Genomic DNA, 21,613 nt, shown 5'->3' on the forward strand with positions numbered 1-21,613 from the left:
GGGTGAAAAGAAGTCATCTTGCTTCCCTTCTCTAACTTTTGTCTTCCTCAGTTTCTTTCATCCCCACTGATCCAGGACCTCCTACATATTTTCTTTTTTTTGGATAACATAAAGGAATTTGTGGCTTTTGTTTTATATCCTTAAATAGTTGCTCTTTGGATTCCATCTCTGTTCTCCTAATTTCCTCTTGTACAGCCTATGTTTAGGCTCTGTTTTATTGCCTTCGCTGAGGTTGGTTTGTCATGTTTGGAAGGTTTTAATTTTTTTTTATGTTTTTTTCTTTGAGTGATTCTCCATCTCATAACATTTAGGTACATTGGTTTCTCACTTCCTGCTTCTTCTCTTTGTTAAGAAGTTATTTCACTTTTTTTTAGATTGGGACCAAGTTAATCACTAAAATGAAAATCACCATAAAAGAGAAGAGCCCTTATTTTCCAAAATCCACACCACTATGTATGGTGTACTGTCAAGTGAATCTTCTATTTTTCAGTCTTAAAAAGTGTAAGAAAGCTTAACCTAATGCTGTCACTTATAAAAAATTTTTAGGTCTAAGAGCATACAAAATTGAGCACAGTCTTTCAGTCTGTGGTTTGCTGATCTAGTGGCCGTGCCCAAAGCGGATGAAATTCTGAAAAGGCCAGACAAAATCACATTAAGAGAAATTATAGCCTTAACCTTCCCCGTGACGCCCAAGGTCTCCCTCCTTGGGATGTTCCTGCATGTGTTATACCGCTGATGGATTACTATAACAAGCTCTATTCCCACTTGATCTTAGCTGCCACAAATCAAAGAGTTAGGACATGGAAGCCATCCAAGCTGCCCTCTTCAAGGGAATGTTCACAGACGAGGCGAAATCTTGGTTTAGGAAAGCTGACAGGAAAGGAGAACTAATATTTCACTGTGGATTAGGCTGTATTTTGAGCTCCATTTTGTCTGCAAACATCTTTCAGAAACCACAAAGGCTAAACAATTTCCATCCTGTAGATAAACAGAGATGCCCCTTCCCCTGAGATGCACATCATATGAGAATTTCCTGAGCCTTAGTTCATTTAAAAAAAAACATAAAGAAAACAGGCCGCCTCACCAGAAAGGAGTTAGAAAGACCAGAAACAAAATGGTATAGTTATTGCAAAACCTGTGGCTTTTTGTTGAAGGGCTGAAGTAATATATGTCAAAAAAAAAGCAGACAAAAGTGAAAAAATGACCAAAAAATGGAATTCTAGATAAATAAAAATATTCATAGTTGTATAAAAATATATAAGATCATGCAGGGCCACTTATTGTTTAGTATCCCATGATTAAAAGCACTTACTTTTTTCTTTTTTTTTCCCTTTTTTTAACCTATTTTAACTTGTTTTTTTCACTGGAATTGTACCAGAACTGATGTACCTAATACTGAAGCAGACCCCCAGATTTCTGCTCAGTATTGTTCCTAGAAGTTTCCGTATCAGTACGGCAAGGATGGGTTGCATCAGCACTTGTATCTTCTCTGTTAGTGAATAAAAAATGTATTCTTATTAAAAATGTTCATCTTCTTTCTCATCCCCATAAACGTTTTTTCTTCATGCATCTAAAAGCTGGCCAGCTCCATAGAATAAATTAGTAATTGTCTTTTCTCCCTCTAATTTTAATTTACTTACAAAGTGCCAAACTTCTGTCTGGTTTTAACCCCTGCAGCAAGACACTTGGATTAGTTGCAGATACTAGGCAATGGAGAAGCAGGCAGCTTTTAAAAGTAAGCAATGGGAAATGTTAATGGCACAGAGGAGGGGACAAGGATTGCTGGTAGGAAAGAACTTGGAACGAGGCTAAGATGTACGCAGGGGAGTGGGAAGCCTGCAGCTGCCCTCCGAGGGATTCGGCAGGGAGGCGTGGGGAGAAAGGAGGTGGCTCAAACAGAATTGCCATTCTGGCATGCTGTAGCTTCTGCTTGAGATGCTGGAAAGCAGAGAGAGGAGAAAAGAAAAAAAAAGCAGGGAAGATCATGCTGCCTCTCATGATGCTTCAGTGGGGTTTCTCTTGTCTCACTTGACAGGAAGTATTTGTGTGCAGTTATCATTCAAGTATGCTTTCTCTACGTTATTTCAAACAAAAATAAATGCCAAAAGTCAAATTCTTTTCCATGGAAAAAAGGGGTTGGGGGATGCAAAGTTTCTTACAGTTGTATCATTCCCTGTGGTGCCAGCTGCAAGGACTGCTGCTGCTGCCTCAGTTCCTGGCACAGGCGAGCGGGAGCAAAGGTGAAGACAGAGCAGGATAAGGCAGGGACTGCTGGTTGCAGGGCAGGCTGGGGTGAGGGGAAAGGAGCTTCAGTGGCAGATGAGACTTTGAGGTTTTGTCTGAAAGAGAGCAAATGAAGTTTAGCACATGTGCCTGACAGCATTGCGATGTTTCAATAATTTCCAGGTGAAATGACTGCAAGTAGCAACGCAGGTGCTAACGCCAACTGAAGTGACCTACATCACCACTTACTGGTATTGCTTCTCTTCATCCCAGAACATGGGAACTGTCATACGGCACCTTCTAAAAGATCCTGTATTAATGTGTTTATTGTAGATTGTTTGGGGAGCTAAAATGCAGTGGAGATGTATATAGAATGGGATAGATTCATCTGGTCATACCTCAGTAAGCATCTCTATCGTTTAATTTTTAATTAATGGATTGATTTAGGTGTTCTCATTTCCAAAATTATGTGGCAGGATGCCACCTCTTACCCCAGAATTGGAAATGTCTGGACAGAACCTCCTTTAGATTTTCCTTGCTTTTGAGAGCTGCCATCTACTTTGCTTAAAATGCGTGACCAACAATGTGCAAGTTGGACTAACTTTGGTCTTGGGATAATTCTTGTGACACTTGGTGAAGTTAGCCAGCGTGGAAATACTGGAGGAGACAGAGTTTTGAACATACGCCACAGAAGGTCGCTGCACTCGGATGACAATGTGTTTGCGAGGAGCAATTCTCAGAATTTCCTTTGGCACTGAACCAGCTCAGGAAAAGAGGAAGATTTTGTGTTCCCTGCCAGAACGCATCCCTGTAATAATGTGAGAACGAGCGGTCTGACCCTAAATTATAAAGAGCTTGGAGTGTGTTGTGGTCCACTGTAGAAACTGTGTTGAACTTTGAAGAGAGAAGGATTTTGTCTGTGATCATCTATATCTTTCTGTGACATGCGATAAAAGAGTTGTCTTTTTGTGGATTTAAGGCAACATTTGTCATTGTGAAAGCATCAGTCTTCTATTTAATGCACCTTGTGGGTAGGATAAAAATGCAGAGAACTGGGTCTGTCTTAGAAAATGTCTGGATTTGATATGTCCACCACTAAAAGAAACAAGCTGTAGCAATAAACAATAAATATAGTAGCAAGCAATAGCAAACTTAAACAAGGATACTGAGGCTACATAACAGGTTATTCACTGGCCTTCAGAACAAAACTTTGCATAATTTACAGTGGTTTTGAAAAGAAGTGCTTTTTAAGCAGAAATCTCAACTTCACCACTTTCATTTGGTTTGGGTTTTTTTTACTTCAATCCAGTTGTGACATTTTTGACCCTGTTCAAGGGCTGAGTGTAAATACAGGAGGCAGGAAACGTGAGTGTAATCAGGTGCAGCATCTTTGATTTTAGGACAGTTTTGTATTCTCAGTAGTGGTGGAGCTTAGCTCAGAGACTAGAGGAGATTTAGCTGGAAGAGGAAACGTGTGTGTAAAGCACATTCCAGCTGAGGGAACGCTGAAGAAAAATGACCTGTTATCTCAGAGCAGCTACAGTTGTATGCTGTGCATGACAATGAATCCCTGGAATTGTATATGCTGCCTTCGGGAATATACAGCAGAAACCCTTTTAGGTTTGAGCCAACCCATTTAATTCCCAGTGTCACCTCAAAGCAGCTCTTCCTCTCCCTCAGCAAATAATGAGTCCAATTCCTGTGTTGCTGTGAGATATTTGTGGCCACACAGAGAAATAACATCCCAACCCAAAGATCAGAAAGGCTCCCTGATACACGTCCTGCCTGAATGACTAGGGCATGGTCTAGCATTTCATGGATTAAAAAGTTTTGAACTTATATACGCAGCAGGTGATATTGGATGTACAGCATGGAGTTGAACTTGGAAAAAATAAGCCTTTTAAAGTACCAGTGTTCGTGGAACCTGGGTGGGCAGGGAAGTAAATGCTGAGCCACTTGACGGTGGTGGTAGTTTTAGAGTCAGGTGAAAATCAGCGAGAACAGAAGTCATTTGGGCAGTAGGTGTATCGTGTGATATTTAAGTCTCAGCCCAATGAAGTGAGAAACCTGGTAGAATTCTTTTTTGTGTTGTTGTTTATGGTGGAGTCATCTGTTACTATGGTAGCAAGAAATAAATAATGATTTAAGGGGATTAAAATGAGTGCTGGCATTGCTCACATGTGGTTGGAGGGTTTTATTCTTGGTCTGAGTGTCATTTGTGCAAAATATAATGGTGCATTAAATTGAAAAAAAAGATATTTTTTCTTTTTATAGTTGCTCATTAGTGACTTAATGGCAATGGTTTCCTGAATGAAGCTGACCCTGCAGGGCTTGCATCACGTAAACTAGTCTTTAAATCCTATTTGGATAGATAGTCTCTGGCTACTCCACTCTGATGCAACAGTGTCGACAAAGCATTTCTCAGAAGACTGAACAGTGGGCCTGGCAAGAGATTTCACAGATAAATAACAAATAGTTCTGAATATTTTTCAGCTAGTGTGGTTGTGAATGGAGAGGAACCTGGCAGGAGAAAGGAGGAACGTACCAAATATATCCCAGGAGCAACTTTAGAAAGTTGCTTTTTCTAAATTGGTTTACAAATGCAAATAAACATTACACAGTGTCTGAAAGAAAAGTCATTTTTATTTTGCATAACAGCCTAAGACTGCTCATTCTTTTGCCTGAGTAAAAAAAAAAAAAGATTTATTTTTAAAATTATAGCAAAAGGTAACAGTAAGCAGGACCAGAAAGCTGCATGTCTTTTGCACATATGTGAACTGAGTTGGCAAAGAAGAAGAATGCATGTTACCACCTTCCTCCAAAACCTGGGGCTGGGCACAACAGCTATCCAGGGAGAAAGCTGTAATGACCATTTCAGATTACTGCTTCCTTTTATTCAGTGGAGCACAGTTACGAAATAATGCCACAGCAGTTCTTGTCCGAGCACCTTCTATGCTGAGGTCTCCTGGAGCCACAATGTGATGCAAAACTCACCTGAATTCCTCCTTAGCCCCAGCATGGCCTTCCAGCTGCAGGCAAGAATTGGTGCATCTTTCCTTTCAAGAAAGAAAGAATGAAAAAAATAAAGGAATCATGTCTTTCAACCATTATGCAGCATTAATTCTTTTACTAAAGTGTCGGAAATAAAGACGTAAATGAAAAGGTGCAATCCTTCTTCCCTTGGGAATGCTGTGTGGACTGGCAGGGATGTGCTATGGTATTATATATGCCTTTTCATGTTTCCTTTATGCATATTAGATTGAATAATTGTCATTATTACTCCACACAAGTTCTTGTTCTCCATATCACACGGACACATAGTTGAGGGATCATTTCTCATCATTGTTACTGTTGTATTTGTATATAATACTTTCAGTGTTAGAAGACATCCTAAACAGAACAACAATAATAACAAAAATGACTTAAAAAAAAAAGGAAATTACAAGGATATTGCTAAACAATATGACTACTTTTAAAAATTTGTGCACAAATATTAGATCTAGGTTTGGACCACTGTGCTCATCTTTCATGGTCAGTTACCTCAGTTAAAGTGAGGCTAAATTGTTGCTTTTCAGGTGGATTTGTATTTTACTTACATTTTCCACTGATGCAAGTACCTGCTGTTTTATGATACAAATGTGCATACAATGGAGAGGCTTGTTGGCCACGTAGTCATTGGACTGCTGCTGCTTAGAATATGATAGAAGCTGCTTCATGTCCATGATGGATTTGGCTTCACAGTAAAGACCGAAGAGGATCTGAGGATGTCAAATTCCTCAGGATCCTGCTTTTCAGGGGAATCTGGTGCTCATAATTAAGGGAGTTAGTAGCTGTCTGTCTTGGTTAATATTCTAATACATTACAAGGCTTAGAAAATGTAAGAGTTTGCAGAATAAGAGCATATTACTTCAACAGGATTTTGGTGTATTTTATCAGTTAATAATACATACTGATATTTCAGATAGCCATGGAAAGCCAGTCTTTGTGAAGACTGATAAATATGTTTAAGAATCACTAATTGCTGGCATGCAACCTCGATATTATATTCCACTAGCCTAGAAAAAACTATCACCTGGATCCTGTGTACAAGTGTCTGCAATTGCAGGAGAGTCCAGTTAGAAGATCAGTGGTCAGTGGATCTTTGGCTTTACTGTGCTACGAGGGTTATGGCTAATTTCTTCTCTGAACATGAGCACTGAAGAAAAAAAGGGGATAGCAGAGGTAAACATGAGGGCAAGGTTGTAAGTTTAGGAGAGAAGAGGTAGAGTGAGGGTGACCGTGCTTGTGACATTACACCATTTCCCATTGGAGAGCATCACGTTAGTGCTATTGCTGTAGAGAAAGGGGCGGGAGGAAGCTTGTTTTCTGTGGTTTGAAATGTCATGCAGGTAGTACCCTAAAGCTGCAAACTATCAAATGTTTTGATACATTTAGTAGAAGAGTCCAAATATTTTTACCTTCAGAATTTTCCCTTTGAGCTGATCCAGCCTGAACATTTAAATCTCACTTCTGTGAGACCTGGTAGGAAAAAAATCTTGTCAGCAGGCTGATAGATGCTAGTCTTTTTGTTTGGTTGCTTGGTTTTTTTAGAAAGATCTGAAGACTTAACTTTGATTTCTGGCACTCTGTTGGGAGACAGTTTCTGCACCTGGGATAGAGGAAAGGGATGTTGTATGGTATATCGCGTATGAAGCTTTGCTTAACTCCTTGCATGTAAGACCTAGAGCAGACTGAAACGCAATGGATTCTGTGCCTGCCTGCAAAATTTGCACTGGTGAAATAGTACTTTGTGAAATATCAGGTGGGGTTCATGGTTGTCTCTGAAAAATTTTAACTTTTACTATTTCACACATGGATATTTTTCTGTAAGTGTATTCCTTTATGTCCAGAAACAAGTGACGAAACTCTGGAGAGCTGGCAGCCAGACAATTTTAGATTTTGTGAAGGTTTGTCACGTTCTTGTGGGCACAGGAGAGTTTGCATGTGGGGAATTCACAGGCACGTTATCCTACTTGGATAACTTTTGGATTTCCTGCTTTACTCCTTCCAGGAGTTTACAGTTTCTGCTCAGGCAGAGCCACCTGTGCTCCACAGAGGTTTATTCCAGGGGAGCTCAGGTGGTATTCTCCCTCCTGTGGTCTCCTTAGGACTTCCCCAGAGATCTGAATTTTTGATTGTGTTCAAAGATTCCTGTGCATCCCTTAGCCAGACCTGCCATCCCCAGTCCCCACTGAAACTGCCCGCTCTTGTGAATGCTCTGGCTGTTGGCAGGTTTCATGTGGCAGGGAATTTGCCACATCTTTTCTGTTCAGGGATGTGGTTCTCCAGAGATGTCTCTTGAACTCCTACAGGCTTAAACCTCGGAGCTTTTTGATAGATTAAAATTTGTTCTGTTTTCAATGAAAGTTAAATTTGTCTGCTGCAGAGGGCAGAGAGACTTCCCCGACCAGGTTGAATAATTCTTACTAGTAAGACCTAGAAATACCTCCTTTTGGCTTTTTTTCTTAATAGGAATGCTAGTATTTTTCCCCATGTGTGTTTTAGATATACCATCTATGGAGAGCAGCAATGTGTTTATCATCAACAGTGAAAATACTGACCTGGAAAGGACTTTTTTTTTTTTAAAAACATGTGCATTGATATGGATATCAGGAAAACAAAAACCCCACAGCTGCTCCGCCTGCAGTGCTTTTCTGAATAGCAGGATCAAAGGATGTTTTTATTTCCTTGTGAAGAGGAAAAATTCATCACTTTATAAATCACAGCAAAAACAAATCAAATCAATACCAGGAGCTTTATAATAATAATGCATTTCTTCTGGCTATCCTCAGTATAGATCTCAGCAGTGGATGCTGCACACAGCTAAAAAGAGTGAACTAAAACCTGTCTCTGACACTGGTTTTCATTTAACATTAAGGAATTAACTGGAGTACCACACTGTAACATCCTAAACACTGATGTGTTTGGAATCTGAGGGCTAAATCTGTGTTTTATAGCTTGAGTTCATCTGAACTGTGAAGTGGTATTATAAAATAAATTTTTCCGTTCTTCAGAGTTCAAGAACATGTTGGGTAGTCTTACTTTTTTCATCTGTTGTGTTCATATATTTGTGTGCTGTGGCTGGGTCGTTAATGCACTTTGTCCAGTTGTTAGCAACGCATCCTGAGTGTCTTCTGTAGACTTTGCAATTTGAACACCTTTTTTGGTTGATGAGTAAAGGAGAAGCTCTCTGCCACCCTCCGTGGAATGTGTTGGCTTCTAACTCGATGAACGTTACTGTAAGATGCAGCCATTTATTTTAACTGTTTTGATAGACTTTCAAAGGCATTATATGATCTTGTTACAAGCCAGCAAATTCGTACTGTTTATAAGGGTTGAAAGTTAGTGCTGAGATCACTAAATAACACTTACTTTGAATAGAGCTTTAAAAAATTCTGGCCTGTGAATTTTGTAATTAGAAGTAGATTATCTGTTAACAAGTCAGTGCGTGGCTAGGGAATAGATCCAAGTGCTTCCTAGATTGGAGAAATGTTGGCTGGGTTACAACACTGAGCAGTAAGCAGGGTATAAAAACCTGAGTAAAAGAGAAAAGGATTAAGGAAAAGAGAAAGTTTTGTATTACCTCAGAAATATCTGAGTCATGCAGTTGCTTGGTGTAGCCATGAAGTTATTAGCAAGGGAAAAAACACATCACAATATTTTATTGTCCCTTCTTTAGGTACTAGACCTCTAAGACCAAAACCAAATCTATACATATATGGGTATATTTCTTTTTTTTCAGTTTTCCTTACTAACATTTAATGTCTAGACAAAGTGCAACAGAAAGCTATTTCTTAATTATTTAGTAGTAATTAATAATGTGAATTAATGTTGTGCTGCCACGACATTGACCCGTTCTTATACATAAATTACATTGTTCAGATATCCAAGGATACTACTGCAGTGTTTTTGATTAAAGTGTTACATTTTCTTTTCATTTCTTTTTATTCAGGTTGACTTTGAACAACTCCAGGAAAACTTGTGTCAGATGGAAAGACGATGCAAAGCATCATGGGATCACCTTAAGGCTATAGCAAAGCATGAAATGAAGCCAACTCTAAAGCAAAAAATGTCTGAGTTCCTTAAAGACTGTGCAGAAAGAATCATAATCCTGAAGATTGTTCATAGAAGAATAATTAACAGGTACAGAATTAGACTGGTGACAGCGATATCTTGATGATAAATGACTTGCTAAAATTATAAATTATGACATCATAAATATGTTTTTATAAGTGTTTAATCCACATTCCAGTAAGAAATGTTACCAGGATGTATGTGGTGCTTACTTTGTTATAGACACCATTTAAGAAAGATCCCCACTCCGTAAAGTTTCTATATTTCTGATGAAAAGAAGCAAAGATAGAGGCAATCATTTGTTCCCAAGGTGCAGTATTGGGTCTTTTAACTTCTAGCCCCCAAAAGCTAGCAGCTTTATGGTTAAGTTGCTATATTTTTTGTCCTTCCCTGCATGCTTCTGAGTGGGGTTGGCTTGTTTGATAAACAAGAACAGGCTGTAACAACACATTGAAGTTTTAATGATAGACTTGTTATATGCAGAAGTTGAAATGCATCTGGTACAATGAGTTCTTATAAGCAGCACCACTCTTACTTGCAAGATGTATGACTGTGTGTTTATGCCTGCACAGCAGAAGATAGAATAAAGATTCCTCTCCTTAGGACTTGCTGTTGGATTTAGTTTCATCCAATGGAGTTAACAGTAACTGCAGTGCTGTGAAATGTACATATTCACGATAATTCCAGAATACACCTGACCTTTTTTTTTCCACATTCACAATTGTAGCTGTATGAGTTCAAGTCATTTGAGTAATTTATCTGTGTTCAAGTTGTTTATTAGTGAAATTTTGAGAGATTTTCCAACTCCTGAAGAATTTCCAAATTGCTGTGATCAAAATTAGGATCTGGAGTCCAAATGATCCCAAATTTGTGGATATACACTTGAGAAGTTGCTTCAGCTCTTCTTTTTTTTTCATGATGACTTGTTTTTCATGCCATAAGTAAGCGGAAATCCAAATTGCAGTAGTAGGGAAGTGAATTCACCAGTTTCCTGGTGTGTTTTCCATATGCATTGGACAAATAAGAAAAATACTAACTTTTATTATTATGCCCTCTAACTACTACTATAGACTTCTCCAAAAATGTGTCCATGAACTTGCATCTTTCTAGAAATGGGAAGACTTTTTATCGTCAGGGATGTAGATGCCATTAAAAGGAATTCCCACACATTTTCAAACATTCAGTGTGCTGTTGTAAATCATGCAATATAGAAGCAATAATAAAAGTTACAAATAGTGTGAAAACTCTGAATGCCACAGAAGCAGTAAAACTGTGAATTGCGAGTATCCCAAACTAAAGTACTTGGTAGATAATATAATTTTATGGTCAGTTTTGTGAACCAGAAATTCTTTCCTTCTTGTGTTTGCTAGCCCATAAATCTGCATTCTTCTTGTCTAGACTTTCCCCAGCATCCTAACAGCCTCTTTGAAGTTGCTTAATACAAATAAATAGAATTGAAACTTAATGAATATTTTTTCTATAACTGAAATGAAATTGGTCATTCACATGCCAAATTAGTCATATAAAGTAGATGGAGTTCCATAAACATCTTATCTCCTGCATCAGCCTGGGAAAGTAGACTGGGATGAAGTTATCATAGACTAGACTTTCATGGTTTTAATTATAAAACATGCCAGTGTTATGCAAAGCATCCACGAAAATTTTGTAGCACAAAAGTAGTGATGGAAGCTTATAAAGTAATAAATAGATTTACTGAAATGTGGGGTTTTTTTTCCCCAGAAACCGTCAATAAAGATTTTTCCCTTTGCATTTATGAACTCATTGTTTTCCAGGTTTCACTCATTTTTGTTATTTATGGGCCATCCTCCCTATGCAATACGTGAAGTCAACATCAATAAGTTCTGCAAAATTATTAGCGAATTTGCTCTGGAATACCGCACCACCAGGGAACGAGTTTTGCAGCAAAAACAGAAACGAGCTAACCACAGGGAAAGAAACAAGACCAGAGGGAAAATGATAACAGATGTAAGTGGCAAAATATATCTCCCACAGTGTGGATTTTTAAAACTTTCTTGCATCAAATGTTGTATATGAAGTGTTGTTACTCTTTTATTTGTATTCTGAAGAGGTTCTTCTACTGTAAGTAATGAAATCTGTTCTGTTAGAATACAAAACTTGCAAGTCCTTGATTGTGTATATTTTTTGCTTCATACTAGTTTATAGAATGAGAACAAACTGAAATTAAGCATCCGAAAAGAGCATCTCTGTGTTGCGCAGACAGTGCCCAAAAGATCTTGAAGACACCAGGAGCTGTGTGTACCTGATCAGCCAAGAATACGAAAAAGGAAAAAAGCTAGAAATTAGGCTCCTAATTGAGGACGTGATTTAGATGATGACCCATTGTAGTCATTTAAGTGGTTACAACTGAATTTAAATGGATTTTTTCCCTCCAACTTTGAATATTCTAATATAGTCTTTAATCTTGTATTTTATCTATTTTTATGTATATATATACATGCATGCACATGCACAGCAATTTTCTTCTTAACTTTAAGGCACAGAATAGCCAATTTTATGGGAACAGACTACTTTGGGGTTCTGAAAGAATGGACCAATTTATATTCACTGTAGATGTTACTCTGCAAACATCTTGACAATGATTGCATACTGATAGAATAAATTAAAATAAGATCAGTTTTCTCAGTATAGTAAGCTTTAAAATCCCCTCCATTTTTTTTTACCTTTTTTTTTAAGTTGATGTAGTTCGACTCAATCCAAATAAAGTTTTAAGAAGTGCCAGTACTTAATAAAAGTTTCCAGCTGTCTCAAAATCCAAATCTGGAGTCTCAATTAGATGCGAGTGGTTCGTTGCATATGAAGCTAGCCCTGCCTTTGGCCTGAAAGGCCTTAAGCTGATTACAGTTTTATGACTCAGGCAACGTGGGTCAGAATATATTTATATGTATTGAGACTGATATAAATTGAGATTGTATTTAAGTGATTGACTCACAACCATTTGTAGATCTTTCCTGGCAATACCCTCTTTAAATTTGGAAATCTGCCCTGCCTAGAGAAAATGTTAAACCTGTATTATTATCTCAAAAAGATTTTCCTTTTGGTCTAGCCTCAGGGTTAAGTAAGAGGCTCTGATTTTATGTGAAGGGCATAATATAGTCATACAAATTTTCAAAACTACCACAGGGGAGCTGAGATCACTTTCTTCAATTGCTTCTCGGTTTTCCTGACATATTCTAGAGGAGCTAAAAGATAGCATTAATGAAAGAGATTGGTAAATTAAAATTTTCATTTCCTCAGGTAGCTTCAGTACTTTTTACTAGTTTAAACATACTGAGACGTGAAGGCGTTACTGTTTTCCTACTATATGTTTTATCGTTCCTGTATTATCTGTCCAGAAGAACAGGCTGTGGCAGGACAGAAAGCTTCTCTATGTCCTGTTCCTGCAGGAAACCCTGGGGGGAAGGGAAATCTGATCACTGGCAGCTGGGTTCAGGAAGCAGAGAGAAGGGACCCTTTCAAACCAGAAAAAGGCTGAGGGTTGACAGCTAGTCAGTGAGGAGCAGAGCCAGGACAATGGCTGTCTTCTGAAAAATGTAAGAAAGGAGGCAGCTAGGCCTTGCCCAGAAAAACCTATTATTGGAAGAAGGTGTCTTGTTCAGCTCAAGATAGTGTTGAGATTTGACAAGAATTAAATGCCATCTGACAGCTAGTGTTCCACCTAAAAATATCTTGCAGGTCCCCAGAAAGGGAGCATTTTTTTCCTATTACTAATTTACAATTATATAATTGTCCTATTAGCTTAAAAACAAAAAGCCTGCTGGAGTAATAAAACACATTCTTTAAAATTCCCGTTACAGAGCTGTTTTTTAAGGGAGTTATTCATGTGGCCATATGGTTATTTCAGGACTTACTAAATCTCTTATCTGTAGCCCATTAATATGGCCTCATTTACCATTCGTTTGATTGCAGTACATGGTAAAACAGAATTAAAGTTGCATCAGACTATTTGTCACAGCTTGCTTTGACAACTTCAAAGTCAGATCTACCTCAAAACAAGTTTCCAGCTCGGCAGGAGGGAAGTTATTTATGTGTGAAGAATGATGAAAAAGGGGAGTTTTATTGTAGTCTTGTGTTGGCTTTGGTTTGTATCTGGTCTTGATTTTCTTAGTGTTTTATATTTGAAGGCATTGGAAAGGGAAGATATATCAGTAATGCATTGACAGTATGTTCAACTAGTTACAAAACTCTGATAGAAGAAAGTTTAGATCTTGACATTGGAAAGAAACTCTTTGTAGAAGGTAATTCTAATAAGAAGTTATGTGGAATTTTAATTTCTGCTTCTGGTGACTGAGAAGGATTGTGCGGTTATTTGATATTTACCTCCCTGTCCTTTTGAAAGTTTCCTCAGGATCTCATTTTTATCACCTTACAGTACATTGCTTTTAGGCAAAAGAAGAGGGATTTTAGCAAAAATGGGAAAGAAATAAGCCAGAACCATCCCAGTTCTTAACGAGAAGGCACATCTCTCAAACCTTGGTCCCCCCTGCAGACTTGGAAGGGAGAGGGGTGCTGGCTCTTTGCTTGGAGAGAGTCTGTTGGCTCTTTGCGTGGAGAACTTGCATCAGCTTCAGCAACTGTTCACACAGAGTAGGGCTGAGAAACACGATGGGGAATATTTCCAGTCTTTCTTTCAGGCTTTTACCACAGAGATCTTTATATGTTCTTTAATAGCTGAAGTGAACTGGGCACTGTCAATTTAAATCTTGGTGAATGTTGTCTGGAACAGAGAGAAAGATGGAGGCAGGGATAAGGAAAAAAAGGGAGAAGAACAGTGAGTTGACACAGTTTCACAGACAAAATTGCCTAGTCTCTGTAACCTTATATCTGCCTTTAGCTAATGATAGCACTCATTTCAGGCACACTAAAAATAACAAGCAAGCAAAATAGTGAAGAAATGCAATTATAGATACAAGTCTGAGCTTTTTAATGATTTTTAATAATAGTAGGTAATATAATCATCTGTCCCCCAGATTTATGAAGCTCTGCTTTTTACGATACTTAAAAGCTTCAAATCCAAAATTTCTATGTAACAGAAATAATATTTTGAAATGGCAAATCTACCACATAGAAATTCTAGCCTAAAGGAAAAATGGGAGGGAGGCAGGGAGGGAAGGAGATCTCAGATTGTCCTGCAACATCCAGTATTTGATGACAGAAGAATCAAGCAGCCTTTTTTTCTTAAAATTAACATCTTGTGCCTGCTTTAGGTATTCAGTATAGCAATATTCTTCTAGTGCTTTTTGGTAATATTACATGTTAAAAATTTCCTAATTTATTAACATTCCTCGGTGTATTTATGATGATGAAATGCAGAAGGAAATAAAAGGCAGAAAGCACACACCTGGGTGAGAGCAGATCCCCTTCCTGAAACAAAAGTTTGATTTATTTACTTCGCTGCTTTGACTTCTGTTGTCAGTATTTGCTGGGGGCAAATGGCTCTTCAGAGATGGAATCATGCTGGGGATGGTGAACTGCTCCTCCTGTGCACTGGAGTAGCTTTGGGCATAGACGAACAGTGATTCTAGGTGTGAGCCCCCTCACCTAGAGCAGGAGGAAGGGAAATGGTAATATCCTGGGTGCTGGAGATGAGCAAAGTCAGAGAGGAGTACATTGCCCTTAATTTAAGTACACAGCAAATCACTTTTAGCTAGATAAAATGGGTAGGAAGGCCAGCAGCTGGGACCTTCCCTGTAAAACTCTAATTTGATGTAAAGTAATAATATAATACATTTTTGTTTGGAGCACAGTCTTTTTAATGTGTGTACTCTGCTATTTCACCTTTCTCTGAGTGCCTTTTGAATAGTTTAGCTTAATTTGCTCTCCTCCTGCCTTTTATTTATTGGATAGAAGTACATATGGATTAGAATACAAGTATGTTCTTGCTTCCCATTCTTCTCCTTTCTGTTTCTTATTCATGCCAAAAAGTGAACAGTGGCCTTCTTCAGAAGACTTGCTTTACAGTGTAACTCCCTGCCCCCCCAGGTGATGGAAAAAACAAATGGATCTTTTCATAATGTAAAGGGAACATACCTGCCGAGGTCCCTCTGCAAAACATCTGCCTGTGTTTCTGTCAGTGCCACTGTGTCCAAAGAAAAATAAGCATCTCACCCTTTGAATAAAACATACCCTTAAAAAGTAATGTTAATGTGCTGCTCAGCACTCTGACAGCTAATCTTCTTATGGAGATTGTGCTGAAACGAAGATGAGGGCCAAAGTAAATCAGGCTTTCATTTTTAATGATGAATGTTTCTGGAACAGAATGTATCAATCCCAGACAGAAATCATAGCTGAGATGGAGATAAGGTCAAAAATATGTGTTAGTAACACTAGGGAGGAGAACAGAATTGGTGGAATGTTTCTAAACAACAAAACAAAATCCACAAATAAAAAAGATGCATTGAATTTCTAGGCTATGTTTGCACTGTATAAGCAATCAAACTGAAAATTATGGAAACAAAGAGCCCAGATACTTGAGAAACTTTATTTTGGGAACCTTCCATGTAGGGCATCTTAACAACCCAGTGAAGAATTCCCCAGGCATTTGGGAATACAGCTCTAAATATTTTGCTAATTCCCTGTAAATCCCCAAATTTAAGAACACCCCATACGCCATAATATTTTGATACACCCATTGCATTTAATGTAGTGTAACTGTCAAGATAGTTTTACATGCCTGCTGTCACAGAGGTTGAAAGCCCTGAATGACAAAGGATAATTACATCTCTCTAATTTCCAGGATCTGGTATCAGGCAGCTACTGAAGAACTTTAAGCATTTATTCCAAGACCACTTGAAGTTGAAAAGCCCCAGCTTAAAAAAAGGAATTAAAACAAGCACTTAAGTGTAGAGAAAAGGAATTGCCAAGAAGCCAACCTCTGCACTGGGAGAAAGAGCAGCCAAGACCTCCCTGTGCTGAACAGAGCTGGAAAAAGGAGAGAGAGTCCTTCCTAGTGCTCTCAGTTTCCACTGAGGGCAAAAGTGGGCAAGCAACCGCATGACTCGAGAGAGAAATAGGATGGGTTAGGGGTAGTTTCAGTTCGTAATTTCTCTAAGAAAAATCAGGAAATTCTGATATACCCTACTGACAGGGACAGTGTTCTGTGTACAGTTAGTTAAAAAAAAAAGCAAGTTGATTGTCTGAGGAATTCATTCCTTATATGCTTTGTATTTTTATGTCCTTGTATAATTGCATAAACAGTACCATGGTTACTTACTCTGTTGTGATTTGACCATACGGTCCTTCCTAAATCTTGCTGTTTGTCCTTCTGCACCCTGTCCTTTGTTTCCTGTCGCAGACCGATGAAGAAGAGGATGCTGAGGTACGGTTCTCTGAAAGAGCATGTTATTCCCATGTCCCTTGTGTGCTGTGACATCTAATTTCTAACACAGATAGTAGGGACTGCTCAACTCCATCTGCTGAACTGAAACTATGAATCGTGACATTTTTCTCGTAGCTTTTTGGCTCAATCGTAAGAATGCATTTTTACAGTCAGCTTTAACCATATGCATACCTGCTCTCTCGAATAAGGATATCTTGTTCTGAGGCCTTAACAATTGTAAGGTTCCTCATTTCTTTTCCTTAATGTCTGTTTACTAAACTGCAAAGTATCCCCACTACCCAAAACATCAGTGATCTGAATGTTATGGGGATCATCAGTTACCTTGGGCTACGGATTACCATGATAATTACATAGTCATTAATATATGTAAGTCCAAATGGTATTATTTTATAATGTGTTCAAAAACATCAGGATATAGGGATACAAAGCAAATTGTAACGGTTCTCCTTGCTGTATGAATTGCAAATAAGGTACTTCAGTCATCATACAGGTGAGCCATGGAGTAGTTCATATATTTGTCATAAAGTGCTCCTGAAGGTGATGTTGAAAATGCATAAAGGATTGAATAAATAATTTAAGAACTGTGATGTACTAGCTATATTCATAATAAAACAATTTATTGGTTTGAGGAGCATCTGTTGTGCAGTGCATTTTTTGTTCAGCATTCAATTTGCTGAACATAAACAATGTGGCTTAATGCTCATTGTTTCATAATGGCAGTCATTTGCTCAAGAGGCTGGGATTTGGCCATTAATCTACAGCAACATCTGAAAATTAAGGATGTGAAATAAAACTTCTGACTATACAGCTTCTCCCCCAGTGATGATTTGTGCTGTATAGCTTGAGGCGCAGAAAGAAAATTACATGAATTAACCTATATATGCCCACATTTAACTAACCTGTGTGAATTGTAGCTAACAGTTATGTGAAGACTTTATCATTTGGGGTTTTTTCTGAGGTGGTATTGATTACCTTTACAACCCATTGTGTGTAAGAGAGTATTTTTAATGCAAAAATGGCATGCACTTCCATAGAAGTTTCTCTCTAATGTTTTTCTATCTTTTAATTTCACATGTGAAACTCTAGCACTTGCACACTTTCCCCATCAAAATGTTATAAGCTAATATTTTAACAAGAAAACAAACTTCTCACTATCAAAAATAAACCTCACACTGGTATATTTAGCTCAGTGCCTTGTAGGGAATATTATTTTGCTACTCAGTTAACTTGCTATCCTACCCCAAAAAGTCATTAAGTTAAAATAGAATCATCCTGTCATTGATTTCCAGATTAAATATTTTCAGTTTGCAGTCTTGACAACCCTGGGGATGCAATCAAAGCTCTGAAAGTAGGGCCCAGTCTTTTTTCCAATTTACCATTCTCTGACAGAAAGGCTCTGCAGGTTTCCATCCCTTTAACTGACTGGCTCAATACCATCAAGTGAATAATTAATGTTGTTTATTATGCAAACGAAGAAGAGCATGCAACACACGTTCTTTCATCTGTGCTGAATTGGTCAGAGTAAGAAAGATTAAAAGGAAAAAGAAAACATATTTCAGTTTCTGATGCTGGACTGATATGACAGAATACTGACGGATGTTATTATCTGTTGATGCCTATTTGCTGTTGACAGAGCCAGTATTTTCTGCAGCCAGGACTGTATTTTAAATGTGCTTCAGCCTTTCTGTAGGTAAGAGCAGTGGAGCGAATACCAACATCACAGCCCTTTGTAGGCAGAGGGTGGGAAGGAGAGCAGCCCAGCAGTGCAAGCTCTTCTTCTCCTTAGAAAGTATCCCTTTCTGCTGTTTTCATCCATTTCTAGATGGCTGTTTTCAGGAACCGGTGGAGCTGCTGCATCCACGCACTATTCATGCCCAGCTAATGCAGCCACTGTTGTTCACGTAGTCGTGGTGACAGGGAAATCACAGGGGGGCTGGGGAAGCAGAGGGCAGATTCCTATATCTCTTGTAAGGTTTTGTTTGTTCTTCTAACCGCTGACTGCAATTTTTGTGTTTTGGCCATGAAATAATTTGGCTGGGTGTTTTGGGACCAGGGATTTTTTCAGCGTTACTGATAATGTAATTTAAGGTTACTTGTAGGTATGTGTGTTTTAGAGCAGTTTGAGAGTTTTCTGTGCAGCAATGGCGAAAGGCAAGAGGCAAAGGTCTCTCTTCCTAGACTGCTCTCCCCATTTTGCCTTGTTACTGAAAGGTGATTGTACAGGAAAAAAGAAAACAATTTCTTATTTGTGTCAGGTCTCATGCTGTCCCCCTCGGTGTCATACCTGACCCCAGATCAGGCCCAGCCCAAGTCAAAGGTTTCAAAGCAAGTCTTTGCTTTGTACCTTATACTCTCAGAAGGTCAAAATTATAAAGATCGAGCTATTGCATTTGATTTTCCTCTGATTGTGTCTGCTCCCTGCTGTCGCCCTGTTTCCAGTTTATTTCTGCTCAGGATGCATGCTCTGGGAGAGGAGCAACTGTTGCCTGGCTTTTTTGGGAATAGCTGCACTCAAAACCAAGCCTGGGAGGATGCTTTTCTCCTTGCAATTTGCAGTGGAGACTCTGGCCTATTCTCCGTGCTGTTTTCTGTTAAAACAACAAATCCATTTTCCTCCCACAGTCTGGCAAGTTCTCCAGCAGCTCACCCCCCTGCCAGAGCCAGCCCCAGGGGCTGCAGTATGCCGAGGATGCTGCAGAGCACGAGAACATGAAGGCCGTGCTGAAGACCTCCTCCGCCGGCGGAGAAAGCACCACAGCGCTCGGGGTCCGTACTCGAAGCCGGGCCAGCCGAGGTAAGTGCCAGCAGTTTCCTTTTGGCTGCATTTCTTGTGGCACAGTAGCCTCACGGTGGCCCAAACTTGGGTCATGGCCCCCTTGCGTAGTGCTCGCAGCAGAAAGGGTCGAAGGGGAAGGAGAAGACCCCAGTGGTGTTTTGATGCTGGAAGTGGTGATTTGGGGCACGGGGATGTAGAAGAATTGGCCTGAAGTTTTAACATGCAGATCACAGCCAAATTAGTGCCTGGGGACATTAGGAGTCCAAGCCTGCAGAAATTCCCACCTCTTCCCCCACCATGAATGTGGCTGCCCACTAACACCCTAATTTTTATTCTTGTTCTTATCATTAAAGCAAAATGGGGCATCCAGGGAATTCATGATGTGGTTTTCTTTTTATTTTCAATAGAAGCAAGTAGAAAGTAGCAATTCAAATTGAAGTGAAAGGGCCTTGCAGCATTTTAGGAATGACTGGGGAGAGGAAAATGCATAGGAAAAAGATGATGAATCTTTTAACCACCTCCCTGCTAAACGGCAAAGGTAGTGGATTAAGTGGAGACTAGGAGCATAAAAAGCTGCTGTGGACAGCCCTGCATCTCCTTGCTGTCCTGACAGATAGCTCTTTCTCTGAGGTCCATGGCGCTCTGCTGTTTCCAAGGGTCAGCATGGGTGATTGCTGAAAGCTGACGGCGAGGAAATGAAAACCTGACCCAATCTGCCCCTTCCAACACCTGATACTCTGACAGAAGAGCTCACTGGTACAACCATTCTTGGCAATGAGATAGCCTTGGTTTTTGTCCAAGACATGTTTCGCTGGTACATCTTTTCATTTAAGCAGCCACTAAACCACTTTGTTTATGCTAAATCATTTTACAGTCACTGGGTTCACCAGTTTATTTTCTTTCGTCTTCCCCTCACCCCCTCCCATACACAATACCTGGAAGATGGTTTTGGAGTAAAGGTGATACACCAAAATTGAAGTCTTCAGTTTTCTGTTCTGATATTTCTTTTCCCTCACATCTAGATATCTTACACTCTCTTGATTCTTTTTTGATACCACTAATAGCACATCCAGAGCATCCACCACTAAGTCTGTGTGTGTAGTTTATTAAGGCTTGAAAACATGATCCTGTCTAATTTAGAGGTTTCACAGCCCCAATTTAGAAGCAAGTCAACTAGCTAAAGTACAAAGATGAAATAATTCAAGCTGCACTGCAACAAGATGAAATAGCTGAAGTAATCCATTGAATGCTAATGAGCAGTGTGTCCTGATAATGAGAGTCAGCTTGCGTTCCCCTGAAGAACAGCAGAGACAGAGGACTGGTGAGACAGACAGAAGCTTGCCAGGAGTGCTATCGTAATACAACTGCTCTTGGTGAGAGCCAGGAGACAAGCAGTAGAGCAAAGGTCTGATCAAAGCTGTTGTTTATTGACATCAGGTACATGATACAGAGTGGCCTCGCCAGAGAATTTTTAGCTGCCTGCACTTCTACCACACCCACTCTTTGCAAAGCTCGCTGTCAGTGTTCACGCTGCATACTAGCCTTCAAATTATTTAAAAACAAAAAGCACACGGAACAGTAGTCTGTAGTGGAGGAACCCAAAGATGCGTCTGACACAGCTCTGTGGAGTAAGGAGTGCCAGAGCCTTGGGTTTCGAGACACGGCTCACTTGTTTGTTTGTGGTTTTAACCAAAATTGCTTATTTAGCTTTTCAGCTTGCCAACAACTCTTGCTTTTCTGCTCATAACAGAGCACGCGCAGTTGTGCCAGGACACATACAGCTTTGTGATGAGAAGGTGACTTCTTCATTGTGAAAGGGATGACGAGACATGTCAAAGCACCCTTTTTTCCCTTTTCATGTCTTCTTTGCACTAGGCTGTGATACAGATGCTCAGAAATGGATTCTTTCTCTCTTTGTTACAAAGGACCTGTCTTGCTGCTTTGCATCAATTTCTAACGTGTGCTATGTCTTCTAGTCTCTGTGTAATAGGAGCGGAGGGAAACATGGTCACACAACTCTAGCAATCCTTGGCTTATAGACAGTCTCTAGCAGACATGTGCCAGTTGTATGGTCAAGAATAAGACTCTGAGGCTGAAGGGAACAGAAAATTATAATTACATTT

General features: G+C 39.3%; 1 protein-coding gene across 2 annotated transcripts in view; it reads left to right on the forward strand.

Moving 5' to 3' along the window:
• The window catches only part of FHOD3 (formin homology 2 domain containing 3), a 433,451-nt gene that overhangs the window by 390,079 nt on the left and 21,759 nt on the right, over positions 1–21,613 (forward strand). For both annotated transcript variants that reach the window (XM_068396058.1, XM_068396059.1), the window contains 4 exons: positions 9,215–9,405; positions 11,130–11,322; positions 16,670–16,693; positions 19,337–19,508. In XM_068396058.1, the coding sequence (XP_068252159.1) occupies positions 9,215–9,405; positions 11,130–11,322; positions 16,670–16,693; positions 19,337–19,508 (580 nt within the window). The remainder of the gene's footprint in view (positions 1–9,214; positions 9,406–11,129; positions 11,323–16,669; positions 16,694–19,336; positions 19,509–21,613) is intronic.

The sequence above is a fragment of the Nyctibius grandis genome, chromosome 3 (assembly GCF_013368605.1).
Source record: "Nyctibius grandis isolate bNycGra1 chromosome 3, bNycGra1.pri, whole genome shotgun sequence".
NCBI classification, from domain to species: domain Eukaryota; kingdom Metazoa; phylum Chordata; class Aves; order Nyctibiiformes; family Nyctibiidae; genus Nyctibius; species Nyctibius grandis.